The 25,687-nt window shown below is 43.1% G+C and overlaps 1 protein-coding gene across 1 annotated transcript; it reads right to left on the bottom strand.

Annotated features, from left to right (window-relative positions):
• Nucleotides 1-6,931: 6,931 nt before the first annotated feature.
• Nucleotides 6,932-15,950, bottom strand: RAMAC (RNA guanine-7 methyltransferase activating subunit). Its single transcript, XM_082198890.1, has 4 exons — nucleotides 15,847-15,950; nucleotides 13,154-13,300; nucleotides 11,143-11,319; nucleotides 6,932-8,203 (listed from the first exon to the last, which is right to left on the bottom strand). The coding sequence occupies exons 2-4, from the start codon at nucleotides 13,288-13,290 to the stop codon at nucleotides 7,999-8,001; spliced, it is 519 nt and encodes a 172-aa protein (XP_082055016.1). The 5' UTR covers nucleotides 13,291-13,300; nucleotides 15,847-15,950; the 3' UTR covers nucleotides 6,932-7,998.
• Between the last annotated feature and the right edge of the window lie 9,737 nt (nucleotides 15,951-25,687).

Genomic DNA, 25,687 nt, shown 5'->3' with positions numbered 1-25,687 from the left:
CAGTTGTGAGCATCAAAGGATATCATCCCTTGTACTGAGTAAGTTTAGAGGAAGGCAAAGCTACGCATGCCCTTAATAATCTCTCTTTCGCTTCTGAAGCAATTCATTGCTTTATTCATTATTTGTTTTTGTTATTTTTATTATGCAAGTTGTTGGATCAGGCCCTGTAAGACTGGGCTTCAAATCCCTGCTTAGCCATGAAGCTTGCTGGGTGACCTTGGGCCAGTCTCAAACTCTTGCCCTAGCCTACTTCTCAGGGTTGTCGTGAGGGGATAAAGTGGGGGAAACTACATATATCACTTTGAGCTCCTTGGATGAAAGGTGGGGTGGAAAATGTAATACTGGAATATTGCTAGGACATATTGAACAGCGTTATGACCCCCTTCTATCCATGATTTGGAATCTCTGGAACATCTTCCAGAAAAAAAGCAATGAGCAAGTTCATCCTTCCTTTAAAAGGATCTCAGATATTCGGCAAGAGTATTGTTAGCCCAGAAATGGAAACAGGAAGAAATTCCGACAAGAGAAGAATGGCAGATGAAATTAATGGACTATGCAGAACTGGACAAAATGACAGGAAGGATTTGAAACCTGCAGGACCAGAGATTTACAGAAGATTGGAAGAGGTATATGAATCAACAAACTGTAATCAACAAATTACACTAGTAGGACTACGAGAAGTTTTGTAAGGAGAAATATACGAAGTGTTACAAAGTAGAAAAAGATAGAGATATTGGTTATGAGTTTGAAATGTAATAGGGAAGATAAGAAATGCATACTAAGAGATTAGATTGGAAAATTTTCAGACAGGATTGATGGAAGTCAAAAAAACTGAATAAGATGTAAAAGTATGTTTCATTACTGTTGAAAATGATATGTTAAAAAACTAATAAAAATTTATATATATATTTTTAAAAAATTAAAAGGATTTCAGATAACCAAGAATAAAACAATAAATAATCTCCCGTTAGAGGCTGTAAGAAATCTTTTGACAGATAGCAGCAACATGTTATTAATTTGACAAGTATAAATGGATGACCTTCAAGACATGTTTATCTACATCTTTTCTTCCCTTTGACAAATAGATAGGTTTGGCCCAGAGGAAGGGGAACAGGATGTCTTTGTTCATAGCCTTGTGACAACTATCCTTATGAAGTTCATGCCCCTGACAGCAATGATAAAACGGCAAGAATTTACTAATTCTTGAGATCACAGCTGCAGATGGCTGGGACCATTATTTCCAGAAATCTTCAGGCAAATACTTGTCTTTCCTGAAAAACACACCACTCTTTTCCTAAGTTTGTGTGCGAACAAAATTCACTCTCCATCATAAACTGCCAAATGTCCCATGTCTTCCCGGCCCATCAACTTTACCATATTAGACTCTTGCATATTCAAGCCTGATCCTAAAACATCAAAAGCCGCTCAATTCATTCTTGAATTGTGACCACCTGACGATTTATTTCCAAGATATTCCACTTTCCCTTTTTGCATTGCTGCCCGTCTCTGACACATTCACAGCATACATTTAAAGCACAGGCAGGGCTTGCCCCCCAAAGAATTCTGGGATCTGTAGTTTGTTAAGGGGGCTGAGAGTTGTGAGGAGACCTTGGAGCTACAGTTTTCAGTTCTTTGTAGCTCTGGGAGGAGAACGGGGCCTCCTAACCACTCTCAGCGCCCTTAACAAACTACAGCTCCCGGAATTCTTTGGGTGAAGCCATAACTGTGGTATCATGGTGGTTTAAATGTATACAGTGGTACCTTGGTTCTCGAACTGCCAACCTAGCAGTTCAAAAGCATGTCAAAGTGCAAGTAGATAAATAGGTACCACTCCGGCGGGAAGGTAAACAGCGTTTCCGTGAGCTGCTCTGGTTCGCCAGAAGCGGCTTAGTCATGCTGGCCACATGACCCGGAAGCTGTACGCCGGCTCCCTCAGCCAATAAAGCGAGATGAGCGCTGCAACCCCAGAGTCGGCCACGACTGGACCTAATGGTCAGGGGTTCCTTTACCTTTACTTTATTTGTATAATTGTTTTAACCTGTTTTTAATAGTGTGTTGTAATGTTCTTGTAACGCTGTAATCCACTCTGGGACCTTAGAGTGAAGGGCATGTAAATAATAATAATAATAATAATAATAGAAGAAGAAGAAGAAGAAGAAGAAGAAGAAGAAGAAGAAGAAGAAGAAGAAGAAGAAGAAGAAGAAGAAGATATATACACATACCACCAACCACCCCACACACAGAGGGAGGTGTGTATTGTAAACTGTGAGGTCAAATGGCAACACGCTACAAAAAGTCCAGCCTGTGACAATTCTCTGTAAAGACCTATCAGATACTGCACTTTCGCCTTCGTTGCCATTTGACCTTGCAGGCTGCAGCGTTCAACTCCCACCTGCACCCCTGTATAAAATCTGCCAATTCAGGAGAACACTTTATACCTATGTGGACAAGACTCTAGTCCATGAAAGCTGAAGCCATCATTTATCTGTCATTAAGGTGCCAGAAGCCTCTTTCTTGTTTTTGCTGCCGCATACAAACACAGCAGCCTCCCTGGAAACAATTATCAACCGAGGCGAAGAAAACTATTAATACTGACAGCTGGCGGGGAGGGTGGAAGGAAGGATGAATTCTTAACAAGTGAAGACTTCTCAGCTTCTGCATCTCTCTTCCAGCTGCAAGGGAAGGGATGTAGCTTGGCAGCAGACCAGCTGCTTTGAATGTATATGGTCTTTGGTTCAAACCCTATCTTCTCCTGGTAAGGCTGAGAATATCCACTGTCTGAAACCCTGGAGAGCCTCTGAAGATCAATGCAGACAACATTCAGCTAGCTCAGGCATGGCCAAACTTGGCCCTCCAGATGTTTTGGGACTACAACTCCCACCATCCCTAGCTAACAGGACCAGTGGTCAGGGATGATGGGAACTGTAGTCCCAAAACATCTGGAGGGCCAAGTTTGGCCATGCCTGATCTAGAGGACCACAGGTCCCCGACCCTTGGGGGTAGTCATGTTGTTGTTGTTGTTGTTGTTGTTCTTCTTCTTCTTCTTCTTCTTCTTCTTCTTCTTCTTCTTCTTCTCATCTACCCAAATATTCAGAAAGGGACGACATGTCAGAACCAGTGCTTTTTTTTTCTAAAAAAATGTTTAGGGGTACAGTGGTACCTCAGTTTAAGTACTTAATTCGTTCCAGAGGTCCGTTCTTAACCTGAAACTGTTCTTAACCTGAAGCACCCTTTTTTGCTAATGAGGCCTTCTGCTGCTGCTGCGGCGTCGGAGCACGATTTCTGATCTCATCCTGAAGCAAAGTTCTTAACCCAGGGTACTGTTTCTGGGTTAGCAGAGTCTGTAACCTGAAGCGTATGTAACCTGAAGCATATATAACCCGAGGTACCACTGTATTCTCATTTTGACTCAAGAAAATCACTGGGAAATGAAATCAAGCTGCCATCGGAGGTGGTAACAACAAAATTAACCAATCACTGTGCTAGATTCCAACTCCTACTTCACACATTAATGGACTGATGTTCTGACTCAGCAGAAGGCAGCTTTCTGTGTTCCTATCTAAAAAAAGAAAGAAAATAAAATCCCGAGGAACAGAGGAAACTCAATTCTAGTCATCCTTTTACCATTTCTCATCTCTGTTTTGCTTATACAGAGGTGTACCCCTGTCATTCATGACGTGGCTTCACAGCAGGGAATCTTGGTATTTATTTTGGGGCCGGCTGAGCTGTTTACGCATCCTGCTGGGGAACTTTTAAGAAAATGGCATGAAATGGCCTCCTCCTTCCTGCAAGAAGAGCTTATCAGCTGAATGGTAAAACCGAAGGATTTCTGCCTCTTACCCCCGTGACTTAAGTAACTCATCTGTTGTCAGCCAGGTTCCTTCGCTTGAGTTTACAATAATGGCCTGGTTCCCACAGCCTCACCTCAAAAAGGATAAGGTAGAACTGGAAAAGGTTCAGAATAGGGCAACCAAAATAATAACAATAGTAATAATTTTATTATTTATACCCTGCCCATTTGGCTGGGTTTCCCCAACCAATGATCAAAGGGGTAGAGCTTCTTAGTTTAGAGAAAAGGCAAGGACAGGGAGACATGGTGGAGGTATACAAAATTATGTGTGGCATAGAGGAAGTGAACGAAGAGAATTCTCCCTTCATCACTCATATCACAAAAAGAAAACCACTCTTCCCATAGTGCAGAGTCAAACTATGGAATTAGCTCCCACAAGCGGCGATGATGGCCACTAACTTTGCAGGATCAACAAATCATAGAAACTGGAAGAGACCGCGAGGGTCATCTCACCCAACCCCCCTTTTCACCTGACGTGGGGCTCGAACCCACAGCCCTGAGATTAAGGGTGTCATGCTTTACTGAGTGCTAGTGTCAAAACTGGGTGGAAGCGGATGTGGGGACTTGTTGAATGGTTTCTTTAAATTTGAAGGTTCATTATTGTTCCACAGGATGTGTGTTTCTTTAAGGGCCAAAGCAAATAACATGACCTAGTTTTACAGCTGTGAAGCAGTATAGCAGGTGCTGTTAAGGTCTGGTAATTAAGCTGTTGGGTATAGTATATAAAGAGCAGCACCTAGCTCTCTCAGTACCCTGGTGGTTGGGTCATGCTTATTGATATATTATAATTAATGTAAAAGGAGTTTTTGTTATTAAAACCTAGCTAAAGTTTTTTTGCGTTCCTTGTAATGTGTGGTCTCCCCAGCATGCCTTCTGCAGCGCATGTAATCTGCAAATAGCCAACAGTAAAAGGACAAGGAATAAGGGAAAGGGTCCATGTGTTCCCACTCTCTAAGTGCCCTTGTCTTCCCTGGCATTCAGGGAGCCGCCATTCCCCCCCCCCCAAAAAAAAAAACCCAACAGTGGTGACCTTTTTCTCCTTGAAAAGTGCAGTTTTCTACACCTTTCAAGGTTCAATATTATTTCTACTCAATCCAACCCAGCTCCGCTGGATAAGTGAAATGCTTGCACTTTTCCACTCTGAATATATAGGGGGAGAAGCGACCAGGCAGGATGGTACCTACAGCACTCACTCAAAAATCCAAAGGCCTTAAAAGTTTGCCAGCCCCTACTCTTTGGCAAAGGGACGCAGGTGGTGCTGTGGGTTAAACCACAGAGCCTTGGGCTTGCCGATCGGAAGGTTGGCAGTTCAAATCCCCACGAAGGGGTGAGCTCCCATTGCTCTGTCCCAGCTCCTGCCAACCTAGCAGTTCGAAAGCATGAAGTGCAAGTAGATAAATAGGTACTGCTCCGGCAGGAAGGTAAACAGTGTTTCCGTGCGCTGCTCTGGTTCGCCAGAAGCGGCTTAGTCATGCTGGCCACATGACCCGGAAGCTGTATGCCGGCTCCCTCGGCTAATAAAGTGAGATGAGCACCCAACCCGAGTCGGCCACGACTGGGCCTAATGGTCAGGGGTCCCTTTACCTTTACTCTTCGGCACTTTCGGTTTTAACTCCTTAAGTGAGCCTCAACACAACCTTTCGTCATGCTTAGGCCTGAGACAGCACAGCTAGGCCCATTCTGGAAAGGTTCACGGAGAATTCTTAAGCCCTCCCCCCGTGTTTCAAGTTTTTAATCTACTTCACCTTGGCCCGTACGCAAGGCTGTGCCCCAAAACGCTGGAGTTAATAGGTTAAGCAATCTGTGGCACATTGTACACGCTTCTTCTTGCGTGCAAGATTACCAGGAGCCAAAGAAAGGTTGCCAAGACAACCACAGATTATTTCTGTAAAGAAGAAGACATTATTTTAATTAAATAGCCACCATAATTGGAATGGAGAAGAGTGAGGCCAAGTGTCCTTCATTTCCCCCGCCCCTTAAAAAGGTTTAAAACGCAGACCTCGTCTCACTTCAGAAAGACATATAATAGATTTTGGAAAATCAAACAGAAACACAGTGTTCTAAAATAAATAAATAAACATAACCTTGTGACACCTTAAATTTAACAGATCTGTTGTGGCTGGAAAAAGGTATTGGCACAATAAATCTGTTAGGTTTTCAGGTACCGCAAGGCTCTGCAATAAAGCTACTCCTCTGGAAGTTGTTATCCACATCAGAAGGCACACTTGTCCTCTGTCCAGAGTGCTGCCCTCCTCTCCTCAAAGGGACATTCTAGACTTTCTTGTGGATTTCTCATATTCTTGAGAGGAGCCTTTGTGCATGAGTCACATATCTGACCTTGGGCTACTGTGTCAAAGAGTATATGAAAAAACATTGTTCTGGAATAAATATATCGAGATGTGAGGAATGAAGTTTGCAGGCTTGAGGAAAGGAAATAAAGGCATAAAACCGGAAGTAATAAATGTGTGTTTATGTATGCGTGTGTGTACACACACACATACACACATATACATATAAAACACAATGAAAAAGAAAAATTGAAAATTGGAAGTCGCTAAAGGATGGAAGGAAGTCAGAATGTATGTATATGTGGTTGGTTATGTTTTGTTATAGTTGTTTTTCTTTTATTTCTTTTTTACTATTTGTATTGGTTTTCTGATTGTTTCATTTTATTTGTATTTTATGTTGTAATTCTGCATTGAAAACTCTATCTATCTATCTATCTATCTATCTATCTATCTATCTATCTATCTATCATAACTGACCTTGGGCCAGCCGCTGCCTCTGAGCCTAACCTACCTCCCAGAGTAGTTGTGGAGATTAAATGAAGGGGAGAACTATGTAGGCCACTTTGAGTTCCCTGAATGGAAAGGTAGGATATAAATGCAATAACTACTCATAGTTTCCTGTGCTTGGCTCTCCATAGATTGCTGCTCTACAGCTCCCCTCAGCCCCCAGCTAGCATGACCAATGGCTATAGAAGCTGTAGTTTGGCAACATCAGGAGCGGCAGAGGTTTCCCACATTTGCCCTAGGTGCTCTCCTTCCCTTGAAACGAGACATTCACATGCACACCCAGAACTTTCATTAAGCCACTGGATTTTATTCCACAGTGTACAATCACAACAGTCAATTTAACATGAGAAATGATCAGAGGAATGGCGGGAAAAACATATACAAGAGGACACCATTTAATCATGATGAATCTTGTGGGGGAGTTTCTAAAAAGCAAGCAAACCCAAGTACTGCATCTTTTACATTTACTGCTTATTTTGACATCTTTGCTCATCAGTTATTAGTGAGTTAAAAAGAAAATTAAACCAACAACGCTAAAGGGGCTAAAAAAAAAGTTTCAGAGTAATCAAAATGAAAACTGCTAAACCTACTTATTATCAACAGCCAGCCCCATTCCCTGCAACCTGCACATTTCTCTGCTATGATGCATTGCGAATGTTAATTGTTTTTCTACCCATTCGCAATGAAATAGTATGAGTCAGAATTTCAGGAAGAACAGCCCTTTTTGCTGAGGGTCGCTGCCAAATTCTTCTGATGCAAAGCAATCCCTTCTCACCCCCAAATTATTACATATTTGTACAGGCAATACGTTGAAGGGGAAAGGGAATGTAAGGTAACAAGTTCACCCTTTAGCATTTGTACATCAGTTTCATGGTGGCCATATTGGGATGGTGGTATCTTGACTTAATAAGCGGAGTTGTGAATAAGGTTTTGCCCACGCATTCAGCTCCTTCACTGAAGCCGCAATTAAACCAGAAACTTTCTAATTAACCAACTGCTTCCTATTTCATCCAAACCAGGAAACTACGGTTACCAGCTTTGGAGCTAGCCAGGTTCTTAAACCAGCTTCGTATTGTGGTTTAAGGTCTTGTCTTGAAGGTGGTAACTGCATTTCCCCAGTTTGGGTGACTATGGTTTGACTTACTGTTTTAATTGCAGCTCACACGAAGAAACAGAAAGGGCTGCATGCACAGGCAAATGACTCATTCATCAAGCCTACCTCTGGTTCCTTTGTTAAGTGAGTACTGCCAAAATACATCAACAAGATTTGTTTTAAAGCACCAACACCGCCACTTTTCCTTAAAAAAAAATGTAAAACGGAATAAAGAAATGTCTGACAGGATGGAGACAATACTAGTAATGGCCATACTGTGACCCCTGGGAATAAGAACTATAGCCATAGTGGGACGGTCGCCCGTGATAGGAGTAGGAAGACTGTTCTTGTCTGTGCTGCTGATAGTTATTTCCCCAGCTTCTCTCTTGCCATTGACCGTATCTATAGCCTCCTTGCCGGTCGTATCTGTCCCCTCTGCCTCTGAATTGTCTGCTGTCTCTGAATCTGTAGAAGGAAGCAAATGGTATGCATTTTAACAATATTTATTTTCAAATTGCATCGACATACACTGTCTCAGCAGGGTGGATAAAATATATTGGGTTGTATCCAACATGGCGGTATGTTCAAGTCAGTTAGCACAATACAGATTCTGCTGGCAAGATGTCGTCTGCCAGCAGGAAGTTGTTGCATGGGAGAATGCGTAAGAAGATTGCTCAATCTTTTTGCGCGACAAAGTTACCAGCAATCTGTTGCACAGCAGGTTTCTGTTAGTGCAACTACTGCACTGGTTCCTCTGTTGCGTAATATTAAAACTTGTATTTGTGTTAAGTGAACAGAGAACATTGGATACAGGCACTTTTTTAAAAAATCCAATTTGAAAATTGAAGTATAAAGACTAAGTTTCTCTTACAGAAACACTTGGTTATTTTTTAAAAAAAAATCTGGACACAAGCATGTTAGATTTAATATCTAATCTGAAACACTGCCTTCTGCCAAATGCACAGTTAAAAGAGACTTTTCCTTGTAAACAAAGAACCAGTTTTCTCATTTCTCAAATGTGCATATTTACACTCTACCTGATTTGCAGATTTTGTATTTGAAACAGCCCTGTTTAGGGAAGTTTTTAATGTTTATTGTGTTTTTAATATTCTGTTGGAATATTCTGTTGGAGAGGCTGGGGAGGCCCAGCCAGAGGGGTGGGGTGTAAGCAATAAATAATGATTATTATTATTTTGTATTTGCACCTGGGATGGGGAGCCTTTGGCTCTCCAGGTTTTGGCTTACAGAGTAGACCCAATGAAAGTATTAAATTTACAATGGTCATGTCCATTCATGCTAATGGGTCTACTATGAGGAGGACTTGACTATAGCCCTAGGCTAAAGTTTCTTATTTCCAAATGTTACATCCAAGCAACAGCTAAGCCGTCTCACTCGCATGGCCCAAGTGCTATGAAATGCAGCACAAGAAGACCAAGTAAATCTAATGCACAATGTCCTTTCTTGTTTCCCTAGTGTCAGCAGCCAAGATTAAGTTAAAACTAAGGAAGCACAGTATGTACAGCCTGGAGTATATGACTCAGAATATTTTCAGTAGGTAGAAAATCCCAAGTGTCTTGTAGTGGGGCTGAAGTATACATTTGTCACAAAGAATCATAAGAAACGTAGATCAGGCCACGCACAGCGAGATATGTTATCTAAGTATGCAAATGAATTTTATGTTATAAAATAAAAGGCCAAAATAAATATAAATATTTAGCCTGCTGATTGGTAAAGTCATTTTTCTGCTAATAATTATGTCCCAGAAGAGAGGCTATTTCACTGACGAGGTGAAGCCTGGATCTCTTTTCTTTGCCATGGGGGGAAAAATCACTTCATGCCCAAGGAAGCAACTGGTCCCAAGGGCAATCTGTTTCAAGAGTTTCAGTTCATTCCTTTTGGCATAAGCAGCACTTTGATTCAGCTCCACACAGAATTTAAAACCCTTGGCACGGTTGCTTAAGCAGAGTGCCTAGATTCCCCACCCCTGTGGCTACTGGCTTGGAGAAAAGGGAGAGGGGAGAGAGAGAGAAAGAAAGAAAATTAACCCAAAGCATCAGCAACTGATGGCTCCATCAGGGATACTATATGATCCAGGTAAGGTAAAGGACCCCTGGATGGTTAAGTCCAATCAAAGGCAGAGAAGTAAATGGCGTCTCCATGCGCTCTGATTTCCATCACGGTGTTCTGTTGCGCAAGAAGCAATTTAGTCCTGCTGGCGACATGACCCAGAAAGCTGTCTGTGGAGAAACGCCAGCTCCCTCGGCCTGAAAGCGAGATGAGCGCCACAACCCCATAGTCGCCTTTGACCGGACTTAACTGTCCAGGGGTCCTTTACCGTTTTACTATATGGTCCACAGTTGCCAACCAAAAGGTAACCGTCTTGTTTTGCAGAGATTATAAAGTAGGTACCTGGCCCATCACCAGCATAACTGCCTTACAGTAAAAGTATGCTGGGCAAAAGTAAATACAAGGGGTGGGGTTCACCTAACCATTAGCTCAGCGAAGAGAGGAGGTCAGGAGAATCTCTAGAAAAACCCATGGAGTGGGGGAGAAGGGGCATTGCTGCATCTGGCAACCTGGCCTGCTTATACAGAAGGATGATTGGAAGAGTGTGATGCTGAATTCCACACAGTGGGCTAGACCTTCTCCAAAGCAGACCCCTTGAAAATAAGGAACCAAAGATAGTAATGATGATTAACTTCAACATGTCTACTCCGAATAGGACTAGCATTGGGTACAGCCCCATGGCAACAGCTACTGCTCAAATCTTAGGAAGGGAAAAACATAAACGCTTTAGCACAAAAACGCACTAAAATAATCTGTCTGTATATGTGGTCAAAAACCTTGTGTGACAAATTATAGCATATACCCAAGCCTAAACTTGTTGCTACCCTACAAGTCTTCCTCAGTGGCTCAAAAAAGTATCGAACAACTTATAACATGAATCTGGCCTCTTAGCCAACATGCCCAATGATGTGGTGAAATGACCTCTCCTCATAGCAATCAAATCACTGTAAAAAATCCAAAGTCACGCTCATGTAAAGGAAGATTACCAATTGAGTTGTTATTGTGGTAGTGCCTAATCACACTTCCTTTGAGGGACCTGGGAGGTGGTATTATTGATTGTTGTTGTTGTTGTGCCGCTCATCTGACTGGGTTGCCCCAGCCACTTTGGGTGGCTTACCATTGTACATGAACTGAATTTTATCTCTTCACCATATTTGATGGGTAGGTGTTCACACAATTTCTCCTTTTGTCCTTCCCCAACTTGCTCTTTTGTGTTTTGCATTGGAGGCTAGATGTCATTCTCTTGTGCTTTAGTTTCTTACAGTAAAAATAGTGGCTGCTGAGAGCATCAGTGGACAGGGTAACATTTATAAAGAGCCAATAAATAAGAGCAATACCTGTCTCTGTATCGCTGGTGGCCACCTGATCTATTTCTCCAGTCCTCTACTAGAGGAGGTAGATCTGCAGCACGTTGGACGTATTTCTGATATTCTTCGTCTTCTGAAGAAAATCGGTTTGCAAACATCTTTTCATAATTCTGAAGTATCTCAGACACAGAAGGCACGATGGGTTCTCTGGAAGTTTTAAAAAAAGGCTCTCCTAAATTACATTATCTGTGGAAGTTTGAGGATTAAAGTTGTTTACAAACTGGATTTGCAAGTGAGAAAGGGTTTTGTTTCATACATCAAGGGCACACTGAGAGCAGCTCTTCTTTGAGAGCCAAGTGTGGTGTAGTGGTTAGAGTGGTGGACTCGTAATCTGGTGAACCAGGTTCGCTTCCCTGCTCCTCCACATGCAGCTGCTGGGTGACCTTGGGCTAGTCACACTTCTCTGAAGTCTCTCAGCCCCACTCACCTCACAGAGTGTTTGTTGTGGGGGAGGAACGGAAAGGAGAATGTTAACTGCTTTGAGACTCCTTAGGGTAGTGATAAAACAGGATATCAAATCCAAACTCTTCTTATAATCGAAACAGTAATCACAATGTCATGCACTTAACCATCTGCAGCCTTCAGCAATACATACAAGAATTTCCACAATTGTGGGCGAGCCACGTATACAAGCTATTTGTAGAAAATCAGACACTGACAAACTCTGAATCAAAGCTACTCAACCTTTGGCCTATCAAGTTGAATATAGCTCATCAACTACATACTGTGGCCTGTCTGATGCTTGGCAACCTCCCTATGGCTGAAGACAAGACAACAGTGCTCACGATGACTGAACATGATTTCAGTAAGGCATCACTTTCCAGGGTGAACAGTTCCATCTCTCTCTTGGACGGTTTATTAAACCCCTGGCAAGCTACTAATCACTCCTGGATATCTTGCATTAAGCTTGATTTAGTTCACACATTGTTCAGATTTTCTCTGTATGATCTTGAGGTTTGTTGATTTATTTTAATTTCCTCACATTTATATCCTGCTTTTTCATGGAACCCGAAGTTATTCCAAACTCCAGGGAATGTTATCATATCTAGGTAATTTCTGGAACAACTAAAAATGAAGCATTTGCGCCTCAAGTATATATGCATATTTATTTGTTTATCATCATTCAACCTCCTGGGAGATCTTTTTTTTAATTAAGCCGTTTCTAAATTTTCTAAATAAAAGAGGAAATGCATGTATTCTCAGGACAGCTATTAGAATACTCAATATTTCCCTGTGTTAGAAAGGTTTGGTGGAATCAAAGAGGTTGTGTTAAACAGATTGAATCCACAGTGCATTAAACTCTTTTGAGAAGATATGTCCCTCCCATCACAAGAAACACACACTCTGTTGATGTTAACCAAGGGAGCACTTAGGAGGCCTATAGCTCCGCTGGCTGGTTTGTTTGTTGCAGGCTATAACACTAATCATGCACGGAGATATTCAACATGGACCACTAATTGCCTTTGAGAGTGATTAGGAGACACCTCACAGAGCTACAATTCCCAGCACCCTGAACAACCCAGCATTCCTTGGGGGAAGCCATGACAGTTAAAGTGCTACAGTATAAGAGTACTTTAAATGTATGTTGTGGAAGTGACTCAAGGCTCCTTTAGTCCATTAATTTAAATGGGTCTACTCTGAGTAGCACTAGCACTGGACAGAACACAAACTGGGCAGAAAACTTTTACTGTTTCTCACTGTGCTAGTATCTCAAAACCCTCTTCTACAGATTTGAATAGGTTGTGTGTTGCTTTGCCTGTGACTTGCGTGTTCTGTTCTTAATCATTCATATGTCTGCATTTAAAAGAGAGACACCAAAGAACTGTAGACACAGGATTAAAATTAAATGAATAGATTAATGGCCTAATTATATTTAGGTTTTTGCCATTTTGCTTTGGTTTATGGTGCTTCCTTATTGCATAGCCTACTCCTACAAGAACCAAAAAAGCAAAGCGTTGGTAAGGGAATGTTTTCAACAGACCTGTTTGCCCAGTCTTCAACGATGGGAGGTGGGTCTGCAGGGCGTTGGACATATTTCTGATACTCCTCGTCTTCAGAAGTATATCGATGAGCAAACAGGTTATTATAATTCTGAAGGATGTCAATTGTGGAAGCCATTCTATAATCTCTGCAAATATGGGGAAAAAAATACTTTGACCACCTTTGGAAATCAAATACTTGTGTAAATCTTTGGGTTGAAACTGTCAACAAAGTGGATTACAGAACTGAATGAAAAATATAACATTAAGCTTAAATTTTCTGTTTCAAACAATGGGTGGTATTCAACTAAATTTTTATACTAATTAGAGCTATTGAAATTAATGGGCTTTCGTCATGGGCCATTGGTCTGAGTAAAACTTAGTTGACTGCTACTCAATAACTCTGCTATTTATCCTTTATATAGCTATTATCACAAATAGTTAATTTAAAATGTCAGTCTCTCCGTAATTTGGATTAAGATTCTTAGTGCCCCCTTCCAACACACACACACACACACACACAAACTCAAAGTAATTATACAATGGGGAATACTATCCCTGTACATTTTGTTAACTGGGCATTTGTATTCTGTGGGTTCTGTATTATGCAGGCACATGGTGCAGGTTGCTTCAGTACATATGTGATTTTTTTCATCCTCCACCTAATGAAAAATCCCAGCTGTTTCCAGGAAAATGACTCTAAATATATTCAGAGTACATTCCCCTCATTACTGGGATTAGTTGCCCCAACGTGCTTTAATCTTCTCGAGGTATTGCCAGAACTCTTAGAAGCGTGGGAAGAAAGTGGCCTTTTCACCATCTTCTCAATGCATGATTGTAGATAACATGTGGATTCTAATCTTTTACTACACATCTCTGCCTTAATTGATCTGAACAGTGAACTGCAATATATGGTTCTGCAGTTGCACTTAACTCAGATGGATCAGAAAACCTGCTTCGACTCAAATAAATGAAGATGAGTTAAAAGTGGTGTGGGAAGAGGGAGGGAGAGCTCCATACTCACTTTTCTTAAACAATGGTGGATGTGAATGAGAGTGAATATAATAACAGAAAAAGAACACTGCTGCATCAGGTCAAAAGTCCATCAAGTCTCACATTCTGTTCCAACAGTGTTCTTTTGGAACACTTGAACAGTGTTCAATGCTCTTAGCTGCTTTGGAAACTTTAGACAAGAAGTAAGATACAAATATACTAAATAAAGACTGAGAGCCTGACGGATCAGGCCAATGGTCCATCTACTCCAGCATCTTGTTTTTAAAGTGAACAACCAAATGCCTGTGAGAAACCAGCAAGAAGAATTTGGGTACAATAGCACACTCCTCTCTGGTGGTTTCCAGAAATTGGTATTCAGATGCCATTTGTGCCTCTAGCTAGAAGCAGAGCATAGCAATCATGGCTAGTAGCCTTCGACAGCCCTCTCTTCCAAGACTCCTCCATAATTAGCGCTCAGCCACCTGCTTCTGAGATGGCTGAACACTGAACTATGGAACTGTGTGGGAGAACCTGTGTGGGGGACAAATGAGAGAGAGAACCATGTACACCTGCATCCCGAGCGCACTGGAGAAAAAGTTGGGATATAAAAGTAAGAAATAACAACAGTACAGTGGGACCTCAGGTTACAGATGCTTCAGGTTACAGAATCCGCTAACCCAGAAATAGGACCTGGGGTTAAGAACTTTGCTTCAGGATGAGAAAAGAAACCGTGCGGCGGCAGTGGGAGGCCCCATTAGCTAAAGTGATACCTCAGGTTAAGAACAGTTTCAGGTTAAGAACGGACCTCAAGAACGAATTAAGTTCTCAACCTGAGGGAGCACTGTACTGAGTTTTGAAGTCTGAAGTTAATCTCTAGAATCTCGCCAGTTAAAATTGCTTTGCCTTGATTCTGAGACCTAAGGCTTATAGAGTACAGCTGGGAGTCAAACAACACAGGCCTAGGCAGGCGAAATGGTCTCATACAATATAGGACAGTTTCGTTGCGATCACAGAAACGTAAAACATGTATAGTGGTACCTCGGGTTAAGTACATAATTCGTTCTGGAGGTCCGTTCTTAAGCTGAAACTGTTCTTAACCTGAAGCACCACTTTAGCTAATGGGGCCTCCTGCTGCCGCCGCGCGATTTCTGTTCTCATCCTGAAGTTCTTATCCCAAGGTACTATTTCTGGGTTAGCGGAGTCTGTAACCTGAAGCGTCTGTAACCCGAAGCGTCTGTAACCCGAGGTACCACTGTACAGTTGGAAGGGACCCCCTAGGAACACCTAGCCCAACTCCCTGCAGTGCAGTATTCTCAGCTAAATCATACACAGCAGGTGGTCGTCGAACCTCAGCTCAAAAACCTCAAAGGTCCTGAGACACAGTGTGTGTGTGTTTGGGGGGCGGGGTAAGCAGAGAGAAGGGATGGCGACGACCCTCCTAGAGCCCCTCGTCCCCCCCCATCTCTACCCGCCCGCCCCCTCCCTCCGCAAAGTACCGCGTGCCTGTGCTGCACAGGCCCTCTCGACATGCCCAGAGGCGCTCTCGTCCCCCTTCCCACGACTGAGGGGCTGGCCCCGCTGTGGCAATACCATGGGCTCAAATGAAACCTTGAGGAGCACACAGCCCCGTCCAAACTCCCGAAAAGGGGATGCGCCGCACTCAGCCCGACCCTGAGGAGAAGGAGAACCCGCAGCCCCTCACCTGAAGCTGCAGCAAGAAGAGATGCTGTTTCTTCTTCCGCGCGCCGGCGGCCTCCAACTTCCGGTTCCGCCCCTTGCCCCGCCCCCGGCTGGCTTCGCTGACGGTGGGCGTGGCTTGCTCGGCCTGAGGTAAATCGAAAAGGCGGGCCTCGCCTCTTCTCAGTCTCCTCAGGGGCTGAGCTTTCGGGCTGGTTTCGTGTCCCTTCGCGGACTCGCGCGATTAACATCCAAATAAAATACACAGTTTTGACGACGAGGGAAAAATCTCGAGTCAAGGCGGCGGCGGAGGCCGAGGGGGTGGGGATTGCTCTGCCCCCTAAAAGTGCAACCGCCGCCGCCCCACACAGTGAAACACCGACCTTGTGTGCTGAGGGGACGGGGAGGGAAATAACCTCGACTCAGGGCAAGGGTTCAGCACGGAAAAACAACAAATACCGAAATAAAAGGTTGGGTATAAAAATGGGATAAATAATAATAAGACTAGGGAGCTACTCCTCCAAGGTTGAAATTGACCACCAGCTGCGAGCCCGTCCGTCCGTCCGTCCCCCACTTTTTAGACGACACGAAGGATCAGAGAACTGCAGAGCTGGAAGGGACCCAGAGGGTCATGCAGTCCAACCCCCTGCAATTCAGGAATGTGCAGCTCCCCCATGCAGGGATTGAACCTGCAATTTTGGCATTATCAGCACCGCGCTCTGCTCTAACCAACTGAGCTAAAGGGACCTCTGACCATTAGGTCCAGTTGTGACCAACTATGGGGTTGCGGCGCTCATCTCGCTTCATTGGCCGAGGGAGCCGGAGTACAGCTTCCGGGTCATGTGGCCAACAGGACTAAGCCACTTCTGGCGAACCAGAGCAGCGCACAGAATCGCCGTTTACCTTCCCGCCAGAGCGGTACCTATTTATCTACTTGCACTTTGACGGTGCTTTCGAACTGCTAGATTGGCAGACCGAGCAACAGGAGCTCACCCCCATCGCAAGGATTCGAACCGCCGACCTTTCGATTGGCAAGCCCTAGGCTCTGTGGTTTAACCCACAGCGCCCTTTATTCATATTCATATTTTATGCACCAAGTCATCATTGCACGTTCTCTCATACATAAAGTATTGCTAACTGTGGAGCAAAGACAGCCACCAGACTTTAAAGCCATCCATGTTGGTGGCCATCCTGTGGAAGTGAGTTCCGTAGTATAACTCTGCACTTTTCCCTGCTGCCTGGAGGCGGCAGGGAGAGAAATCAATTGTTGCCAATGGCTGCCTGAGGCAAAATTGAGATGCTACACCCAAATATGAAATTGAAATGCAACGTTGTCGATGAAGGATGGGTGTCCCCCCCCCCCCAGTCAGCTCCAGTCAAGGATCTGCCACCTGTTCGGTTAATAAATACCAGGATGCAAGAGTGTTGCTGCTGCCTGAGGCGAAGGGCCAGTCTGCAACTTACCAACAAATAAATAAATATTGGAATATACGTAGTTTGCTGCAGGCCTGCCTGGTGAGGGTCCACTACCACCAACCAGCTGCTGTCACAGGTGTAATGGCCAGAGGTTGCGTAGTCTTGGTTCAGAAAAAGCTTTGGTTATAGACAGCAGTCCTAAATATTCTAGGCTACTTCCATGTAAGTTCCCACTGGAATCAACAGAGCTGCTAAATCAACATTGCCTTTTGTGATCGGGTGTGTGTGCATTAGTACGGCTTTTAAAATAGGCACCTTTAGAGCACAGAGTACAATCCCAAAGGCCCTGATAAGACTTGAGTTTCCAATATAATGCTTGCTAGGAGAGCATTTCTCTTAACCTTTAAATGTTAACTGCCTATGTAACAAAAAAGGAAAAAAAGTTGTTTTTATATTGAAGAGAAGACATTTTCTGAAATGGAGCAGGGAGGTCGCTGGTGAATGCTTCCAGAATATTTTATTGCTGCACCTTGGGACTGGTACAAGCATAAGATTCCAACTAAATTTCACTCTTATTGTTATCATTATTTATAAAATTCATATGCCACCCTTCATCTGAAGATCACAGGGTGGTTTACAGTACAATAGCATAAAATACACAACTTAATAACAAAATAAAACCATACCCACCCCTGACAGACACACAGGGGTTTGGACTAAATCACCCTCAGGGTGTTTCAACTCTACAATTCTATGATTCTATTAAAAGGTAATAGATTGTTTAATCAGCCAAAGGCCAGAGAGAAAAGGAACATTTTTTGGCAGGTGCCTAAATATATGAAATGAAGGTGTCAGGCAAGCCTCCATGGGGAAAAGGTTCTACAAATTCCATTCTTCCCTCCTCAATGCTACATATTCCATTACCACTCACCCTGCCTTTCACTGGTTTTAGCCTCTACTGGTGCAGAGAGATCTCAGTTACATTGCAACATACTTTTTCTTACCAGTGTGCAAAGGAATTTCCTATCTTGCCCAATAGGCCTAATTCACAGATAGGATTGCTCTGCTCAGATACACGCTTGCCCTCTCGTACTTGGGAACATCACTGGGTCAACTTCATAATATTAGGCAGCATTCTCCAAACCTCTGGCAACCGAAGTACACTTTAGTTCTGATTTATACTTGGATTTATAATTAGAATCTGAAAAAAGTCATGGCAAGTCCCAACCCTGTGACTCATGCAGAGATGCAATGGACATCCTCCCATCAGTTGGGTGGGGGTCAATTTCAGGACATTTATGCTGCACGAGACAAAGGATGAGATCCCTCCCCACCCAATTCCATTTACAGAAGCTTACTGGTTGAATTTTGCTTCAATTCTGGTAATGAGACAGTCTTCTACCACACCTGAGGGCAGCAGGCTAGTTTGCAGGGCAGGTCAAGTGACGCACAGCCTCTGCCCACCAACACATCCCTGCCACTCCCTGCCTCCCCAGCATCTGCTGCCTGAAGCGGCTGTCTCAGTACCTAATCGTAGAGCTGCTCCTGCTCCTACCTGTTCTTAAAATGCTACTTGAGAGTCTCTGCTGGTTGAGGCAGAACAACAAACGCTCCCTTGCAAGACAGTCAAGTTATTTTTTGCATCTGAGGCAGAAAATCTCACCATCGCCTCTTTCCATTCCTTGGCTGAAAAAAGGGAGACAACAAAAGTAAATTAAACCACTAAAATTGTGCTGTGGTTTCAGGACAGTCTAATAAGTTACCTATGGCAGCTGCCTCACTTCGCCTAATGGTAGGGCCAACATGGGGAATTTCCTTATACAGAATCAGATCGCCTTGTTCAGTTTGTATGCACTGACCAGCTGCAGCTCTCCAGGGTTTCAGACAGGAGTCTTTTTCTAGCCCTGTCTGGAGTTGCTGGAAACTGCACCTGGGACCGTTTACATGCAAAACATGTGCTTTATCACTGAACTACAGCCCCTCCTCATCCCTTGGCTGCTGCGCCACTGCAGCACCAGTAATGTCCCTTTGCTGCAGTGGTTCCACAGCCCAAGTGACTGAATGATCTAGTTGTGACAGAGAGATGTGACAGAATGAATTGCTTCGAATACAGGTTGGTTAGAAGTAGGCAAGGCCAGAGGAGTGGATAATTCAGGAAGAATGGGTAACCTTCTTCAGTAAATGGGTGCTTTAGGGCCACAGAAACCATAAACTCTTTCTTTCTTTCTTTCTTTCTTTCTTTCTTTCTTTCTTTCTTTCTCTTTCTTTCTTTCTTTCTTTCTTTCTTTCTTTCTCGAATGTCCCCCTTCCTCTTGCTGCTGACACATAGCTTAGGAGTTACCGATTCAAATATGAGTAAATAAAATCCCATTATGACTCAGGAAGACTCAGGCTGCAGTTCACAAAGCAGAGTGAGTGGTTCTTGCTTTGGGATTTAGATAAGCAGAAGTTACATCATGGTAGCGCATTGTGGGGTGCGTTTAATCTGAAAATTTAGCAATCCCCCTTTCTGCAAAGAATGGCAACAACAACAACAAAACCAACAACACGAGGCACGAATAAATGTCCCGGAAGCAAAAACTTTTTTTTCCTATTTCTTTATTATAAAAGCAGCAACAGCACACAAAAATTAGGCAGTTAAAATGTAAATGCCACTATTAAGAGGAGTGTGCATCATCAGGAGCATAGCAGCTCCAGGAACACCGCCCACATGTATGAAGAGATGAGGCATAGGGCCACCTCTCTCTGGCCAAGGAAAACTATGAGGACTGCACACAAACTGTACCTTTAAAATCACATTATTTTGCTCAAAGAACCCTGAGCACCGTAGTTTACCCCTCACAGAGTTACAGTTCCCATCAAACTTTAATAAACAATGGATAATTTTTTGAGAGGAGAAATGTGCCTCAGATGTACTTTAAAGGTATAGAGTGTATGCTGCCTAGGAAGTAACATTTAGACTGCAAATGTTTACACATTTACTTGGGAGTAACTCCCATTGAAGTCGATGGAGTTAATTGTTGAGTTTTTTTGGGGGAAACCTCCCCCTGACGCCAAGCATTTATCACAGACTAAAACTTACAGAGATGGAATTTACCAGTAATTCACACCCAGGTTGTGTACACAGCATACATTTAAAACACATGCCTTCCCCAAAAGAGAGAGGGAAGGGTGCTGGGAAATGTACCTCTGTGAAGGGGAAGCTACAGTTCCTAGGCCTCTTTGGGGGAAGTCATGTGCTTTAAATATATGTGTGTGCACAGCCCAATAAGACACTCTGTTTTCTTAAGTCAGGGTTGGTTAAATATTGTAGATGTGAGCATAACGTACATCCAGAGATTGCATATTTGGCTAATCAGTAGAGCTTCAGGACAGTTATTTTAAACTAAGTTGATATTCCTGTTGCATGTGCCTCCATTTTAATCATGTTTTGTGTGTGGTGGGTAGCTGGAGCCATCTTTCAGATTTTCCACAATGGTGACGATAGATCAGAGGCACCAAAGTTGACTCCATCAGAGCTCTGGTGCTGCTCACTGCTATCACCAGAACCAAATATACCAGCTAGGGAGACCCACCAGAGGACATTTTGCCAAAGGAATACTCAAACCTGAAGCCAGGCTTGGATATTTTCAGATTATACCAAAGATTTGTTGAACCTATTTTGGGGTGGGGGGAGTCAGGCAGTATTTTGGAAGTGATTTTAAAACAGATGGACAAAGCAACAGGAAGGATGCGCCAGGGACATGCCAGATGGACATGAACATATTTGAAGACTTGGGTGAGGGCCGGCCTCCTACCAGGAGGTAAAAATCAATGCAGCTTATCCTAAAGCAAATTTCAATTATTAATCTTAATGAATACATTGTTTTTTTGCATGGGGAAAATACAACGTGGCCATATGAGGTGGCATCATGCTGTTTTCTTTGTACACTAAAGACTGATTCAGTCAGGGAACATTGTGGCTTGTTTTTGTTCACAGTTGTATAAACTGATTTGGGGTGAAAAGCTGCATGCGAAATATATACAGTGTTATATGTGCAAGCCAGTTAAGTAGCAAGTAACATGGTGTGCCAGACTACAAATACTTAAAGTGTAGCATTCTAGTACTAGCCGAGTCTGATAAGGTTAGTGCAACAATAATGAGGAAAGCTATGCATGGGAAGCTCATTGACAAAACTCAGCAGGTAGCAGACCTTACTTAATTAATCACTTATTATTTTCAGCAAGCCATGTCATTTCAGCTAACTGTGCTTTGTACAAGCCCTGCAAATAAACACTGAAAAACAGTTTTTGCTCTTGATTTCAAGTCTTCATTTCTCAAGGCTCATATAAACAGTGGCCAGTGGGAGGTTGGAGTTGTGGTCCAACAACTTATGGAAAGCCATGGGTTCCCCATCCCTCATCTGGCAGCAGCTGTGAACCATGACAGCTAAATGGAGCCTACATTGAAGAGATAACAAAGTACTTGCCATGACCATTGAGGCATTGGCACTTACTGCAGATCCCCAAAGCCAAGCTGCCATAGCCTTCCGGAATTGAGATGTCAGATGCCCGTGAGCGTGAACCAAGGACTGCAAGCCTAAGTCCAGCAAATACGGTAAGGTCATTCTCCCCCCCCCCCCGCTGTATTTCAAACTGAATTGGGACGGTGTTGTTCACATCAGAGAGGGAGCAGGGATGTCTTCACCAAACGTGAATGCCCTTTTTGGTTTCCCCACACCTCAAACACACACAAACACACACTGCTATTCATGAAGTTACCATCTGTGCACAATGGTGGTCTCAAACATTCACATTACAGTGGTACCTTGGTTGAAGAACAGCTTAGTTTATGAACAACTTGGATTAAGAATGCTGCAAACCCAGAAGGAGGTGCTTTGGTATGTGAACTTTGTCTTGGAATAAGAACATGTTCCGCTTCCTGTTGAGTGTGTTCCATTTGTAAATTGAGTCCCCCGCTGCTATGGGAAAGCATGCCTTGGTTTAAGAATGCTTTGGTTTAAGAATGGACTTCTGGAACGGATTAAGTTCGTAAACCAAGGTACCACTGTACTCTAGCTGGATTGAAACTGATTTGAGGAAAGCACATCAAATAGCAGTATGTGTCAAGAAACTACGGGATCATTATGGATTGCGACTAACTCCATGGGAACATGGCTTTAAAAACTAGCAGTGGATGTAGAATAAGTAGTAATGTGAACGTACCTTGAGTCTTCTGTTATTTGGGCTGATTATTCCTAGTTCTTCCACCTTTTCTCATATGATTTGTTTTCTAAAAAAATCAAAGGAAAGGATGTTGCCTTTGTGTCTTCTTGTGGACTTCCTAGAATCATATATTTGGCCATTGTTAGAAAAAGGATAGTGGACTAGGTGCACTTTTGGCCTGATCTAGAAGAGCTTTTCTTATGTTAGTGGAAAGATACAGGAGCTGTCATATTTGAAAAATGGTAGCAGAAATTAATAAGAGAGCTCACTGTGACTTTCTAATTATGTAAGGACATGTGATTCAAATAATTTATATCTTTACTGCCAAACTGAATGACAACCAAACCAGAGTTTTGCTTTGATGGCCTGCAGGTGCCAAAGAATGCCTTTTGATAAACTGACTATACTCATCATTTGCAAGCAGGAAATCAGGAGGATGTCTGGAATTTTACAATCACCTGCGCACGCATGCCTCTTGAAAATTAAAGGTATTGTTTTGTGCTTCCCATCTCCTCAAGTGATGATTCTAACAGCTGTATTTTTCAGCTGAAGAGAAAGGACTAGATATAAAATTGAGTGTTGCGGTATTAGTTTATTTACAAACTATAATGGCTGAGAAAGCAAATAACCAGCATTGGTTTCCACTCCAGCAAAGCAACAGAATTTACTTGCAGTCCACACCAAGATTACCCCTCGACATCCACTGGCAAAACTCAGATAAAACACATGTTAAGTTGTTCACATTATATTCTTAAATGACAATTTTTATGTGAAGAAATAAAGCAGCCGCAGCACCCCGGTTTGAGGAGCATCCACCAGCTACCAGTGATGCAATGCCATGAAGCAAGCTGTCAAACTGTATAAAAGTCTAAAGATGACCTCTTCACTTGATACAACATGGTGGTATTCCCATTGAAGCATCATTCGACTTTTCAATCTGTTGTAGATGGACAATATCACATGCAGGATGATGTCCATTGCAGATTTTTTTGGAGAGTGGGGGAAGCAACTCTAATAATGACAATCTCTCCCTGGTTGCTTTGAAATATAGCCCAGTTTTTATTAGATAAGCTTGGATTATGAACCTCCCATGCCACAGAAGAGATGAATATTTTCAACAGATGCCTGCCATTTCTTTAAGACACAGGGATTTGAGTTACAGATGGTGACAAGAGGCTGAGAATTCAAAACACCCGAACAACATACAAGTTTATATGTGAGAAAAATATTTTGGAGAACAAAATGATTCTGTGATTTAATTAGCCTGGAAATTATGCTGCTGTCCTCCAAAACTGCATAGTCTGCCCTGTTGTTTCACAATTTGTTGTCCTGGCTACGGTCCCTTTACAGTTCATAGACTTGTGGAACTGGAAGGTTGTGCGCTCTAAGGGCATAATCCATAACTCTGCTTTTAACCTTTTAACATCATCAAAGTTGGCCCATTACCATCAGTACATGTATGTGAGATTTAGAGCAAGGGGTGGGGAAATGCTTTCAGCTCCCACATACCAAGAGAGAGGGGAGGAATGAATTCAGCTTTGTACCATAGGCTAGTTTCTATATAAACCCCTCTCTAGCCTGCCTGCATCCAGGCAAGGAACAGTCAAGAATTAAGAGTTCAGGGCAGTGGCGTAGCGTGGGGGGTGCAGGGGGGGCCGGCCGCACTGGGCGCAACTTCTGGGGGTTAGGGGGCGCAAATCCACGGGTTAGGGGGCACAAATCCACGGGTTAAGGGGCGCAAATTACTTGCCTTGCCTTGCCCCGGGTGCTGACAACCCACGCTACGCCACTGGTTCAGGGACATAGTCCAGGCAGGCAAGAACAATAAGAGAGGGTGTGAAGCAAGACTCGCGATAGGGTGTGTCCTGAGAATGAGAGGGTGTAGCTTGGGGAGGGTCTGAAGGGCCATATAGAGAGGCCTGGGAGCCGCATTTGACCCCTGGGCCTAAGGTTTCCCATCCTTGCACCTCCTAGATGGAAACCGTTACAAAACTAAACTTTTAAGCCAGGTGGGGTAAGACTTCTCCAGGACCAAGGAAGGAAATGTTCACAAAATATATGGATTTCACCCCCTCCTTGTTTAGATTACAGATGACCCAGCTGGTATATTGTGGGCAGGCATGTCAGGTTAACTCACAGTTCTTAGATTATTAGGATTGCTATTTGGTTGTTGTGAAGGAATCTGGATTCGGACAGAAAACTATTAATTGTGGCCAGAAAGACTGGTTAAAGCCCTTAATGGTTAGAGGCTAAGGATGCTAGGCTGATTCTTTAATCACATCCACACTGTATATTTAAAGGACTCTTAAACCACTTTTAACAGTCATGGATCCTGGGAATTGTAGTTTGTAACAGGGCACTGGGAACTGTAGCTGTATGAGGTCAGCACCCTTAACAAACTACAGTTCTCAGACTTATTTGGGAGAAGAACAAGTGCATTAAATGTGCTTTGACCTTAGCTGGAATTTTACTTTACTCCACTCTTAAGTTGTATGATTTTGCTCTACCATACATTTATACTGCGTGCTGTTATGCTTATTTGTTGCTTTTAGTACTGCATTCATATGTTGTGTGAATGGTTTTATTCACAGTGCCTTTAAATCTTTTTGATTGAAGGTGTCAAATAAGTGTGTGTGTGTGTGTGTGTGTGTGTGTGTGTAATGCAATCTGAAGAAAAATCACTGACTCTGCAGTACCCTTTTTTGCAGTGCCCCTTTTCAACTTTTCCAGGACTGCTGTTTGGAAATCTGCCTTGAGGATCATGGCCTTTAAATCTCCTTCAAGCAGACTTAGTGGCTGGAGTTACAAGTGTTTAAAATCTATGGGCGTACATTAGACTGTTGAGGGTCTGACAATGCTTATGTGAGGAAAATCCACTGAACTACATTTGTCTCATGTGTCAGAATGGCGCAGCTGCTTATCTTGGAAGGCTTTTCAGAATTTGCACTAGATATTTCAGAAAGCCTGTCTCAACGTTACAGCTAATGGCAACGCTTGAAACCTCTTAGCATGATACATATGGAGGAGGGGGACAGCGGGGGATGTAATTCCATCTGAGGGCTCCGGTGACATTAAACGGCTTGAGCTTCACTTGAGTGGTCGGTGATATCGCTACCTAGATGGAATTTCACCCTCATTCTGCACAGTTGGCAGAAGATGCTATGTGGCGTGGGTGCTATACTTTGCTTTCTCGCTTTCTCTCTCTTTTTGCTGGCTTGGCAATATCCCTAATTCACACAGAACTT

This window comes from Podarcis vaucheri, assembly GCF_965113315.1.
Source record: "Podarcis vaucheri genome assembly, chromosome: 14".
Lineage (NCBI taxonomy): Eukaryota > Metazoa > Chordata > Lepidosauria > Squamata > Lacertidae > Podarcis > Podarcis vaucheri.
This window is presented reverse-complemented; position numbering and strand designations above follow the sequence as displayed.

Bases quoted from the DNA above. Each gene is read 5' to 3' on its own strand.
- RAMAC (XM_082198890.1), bottom strand. From the start codon at position 13,290: ATGGCTTCCACAATTGACATCCTTCAGAATTATAATAACCTGTTTGCT. The intron at 11,320-13,153 runs GTCTGTTGAAAA...TAAAACTTCCAG, and splicing joins GTTGAAGACTGGGCAAACAG to AGAACCCATCGTGCCTTCTG. The intron at 8,204-11,142 runs GTATTGCTCTTA...TTCCTTCTACAG, and splicing joins CACCAGCGATACAGAGACAG to ATTCAGAGACAGCAGACAAT.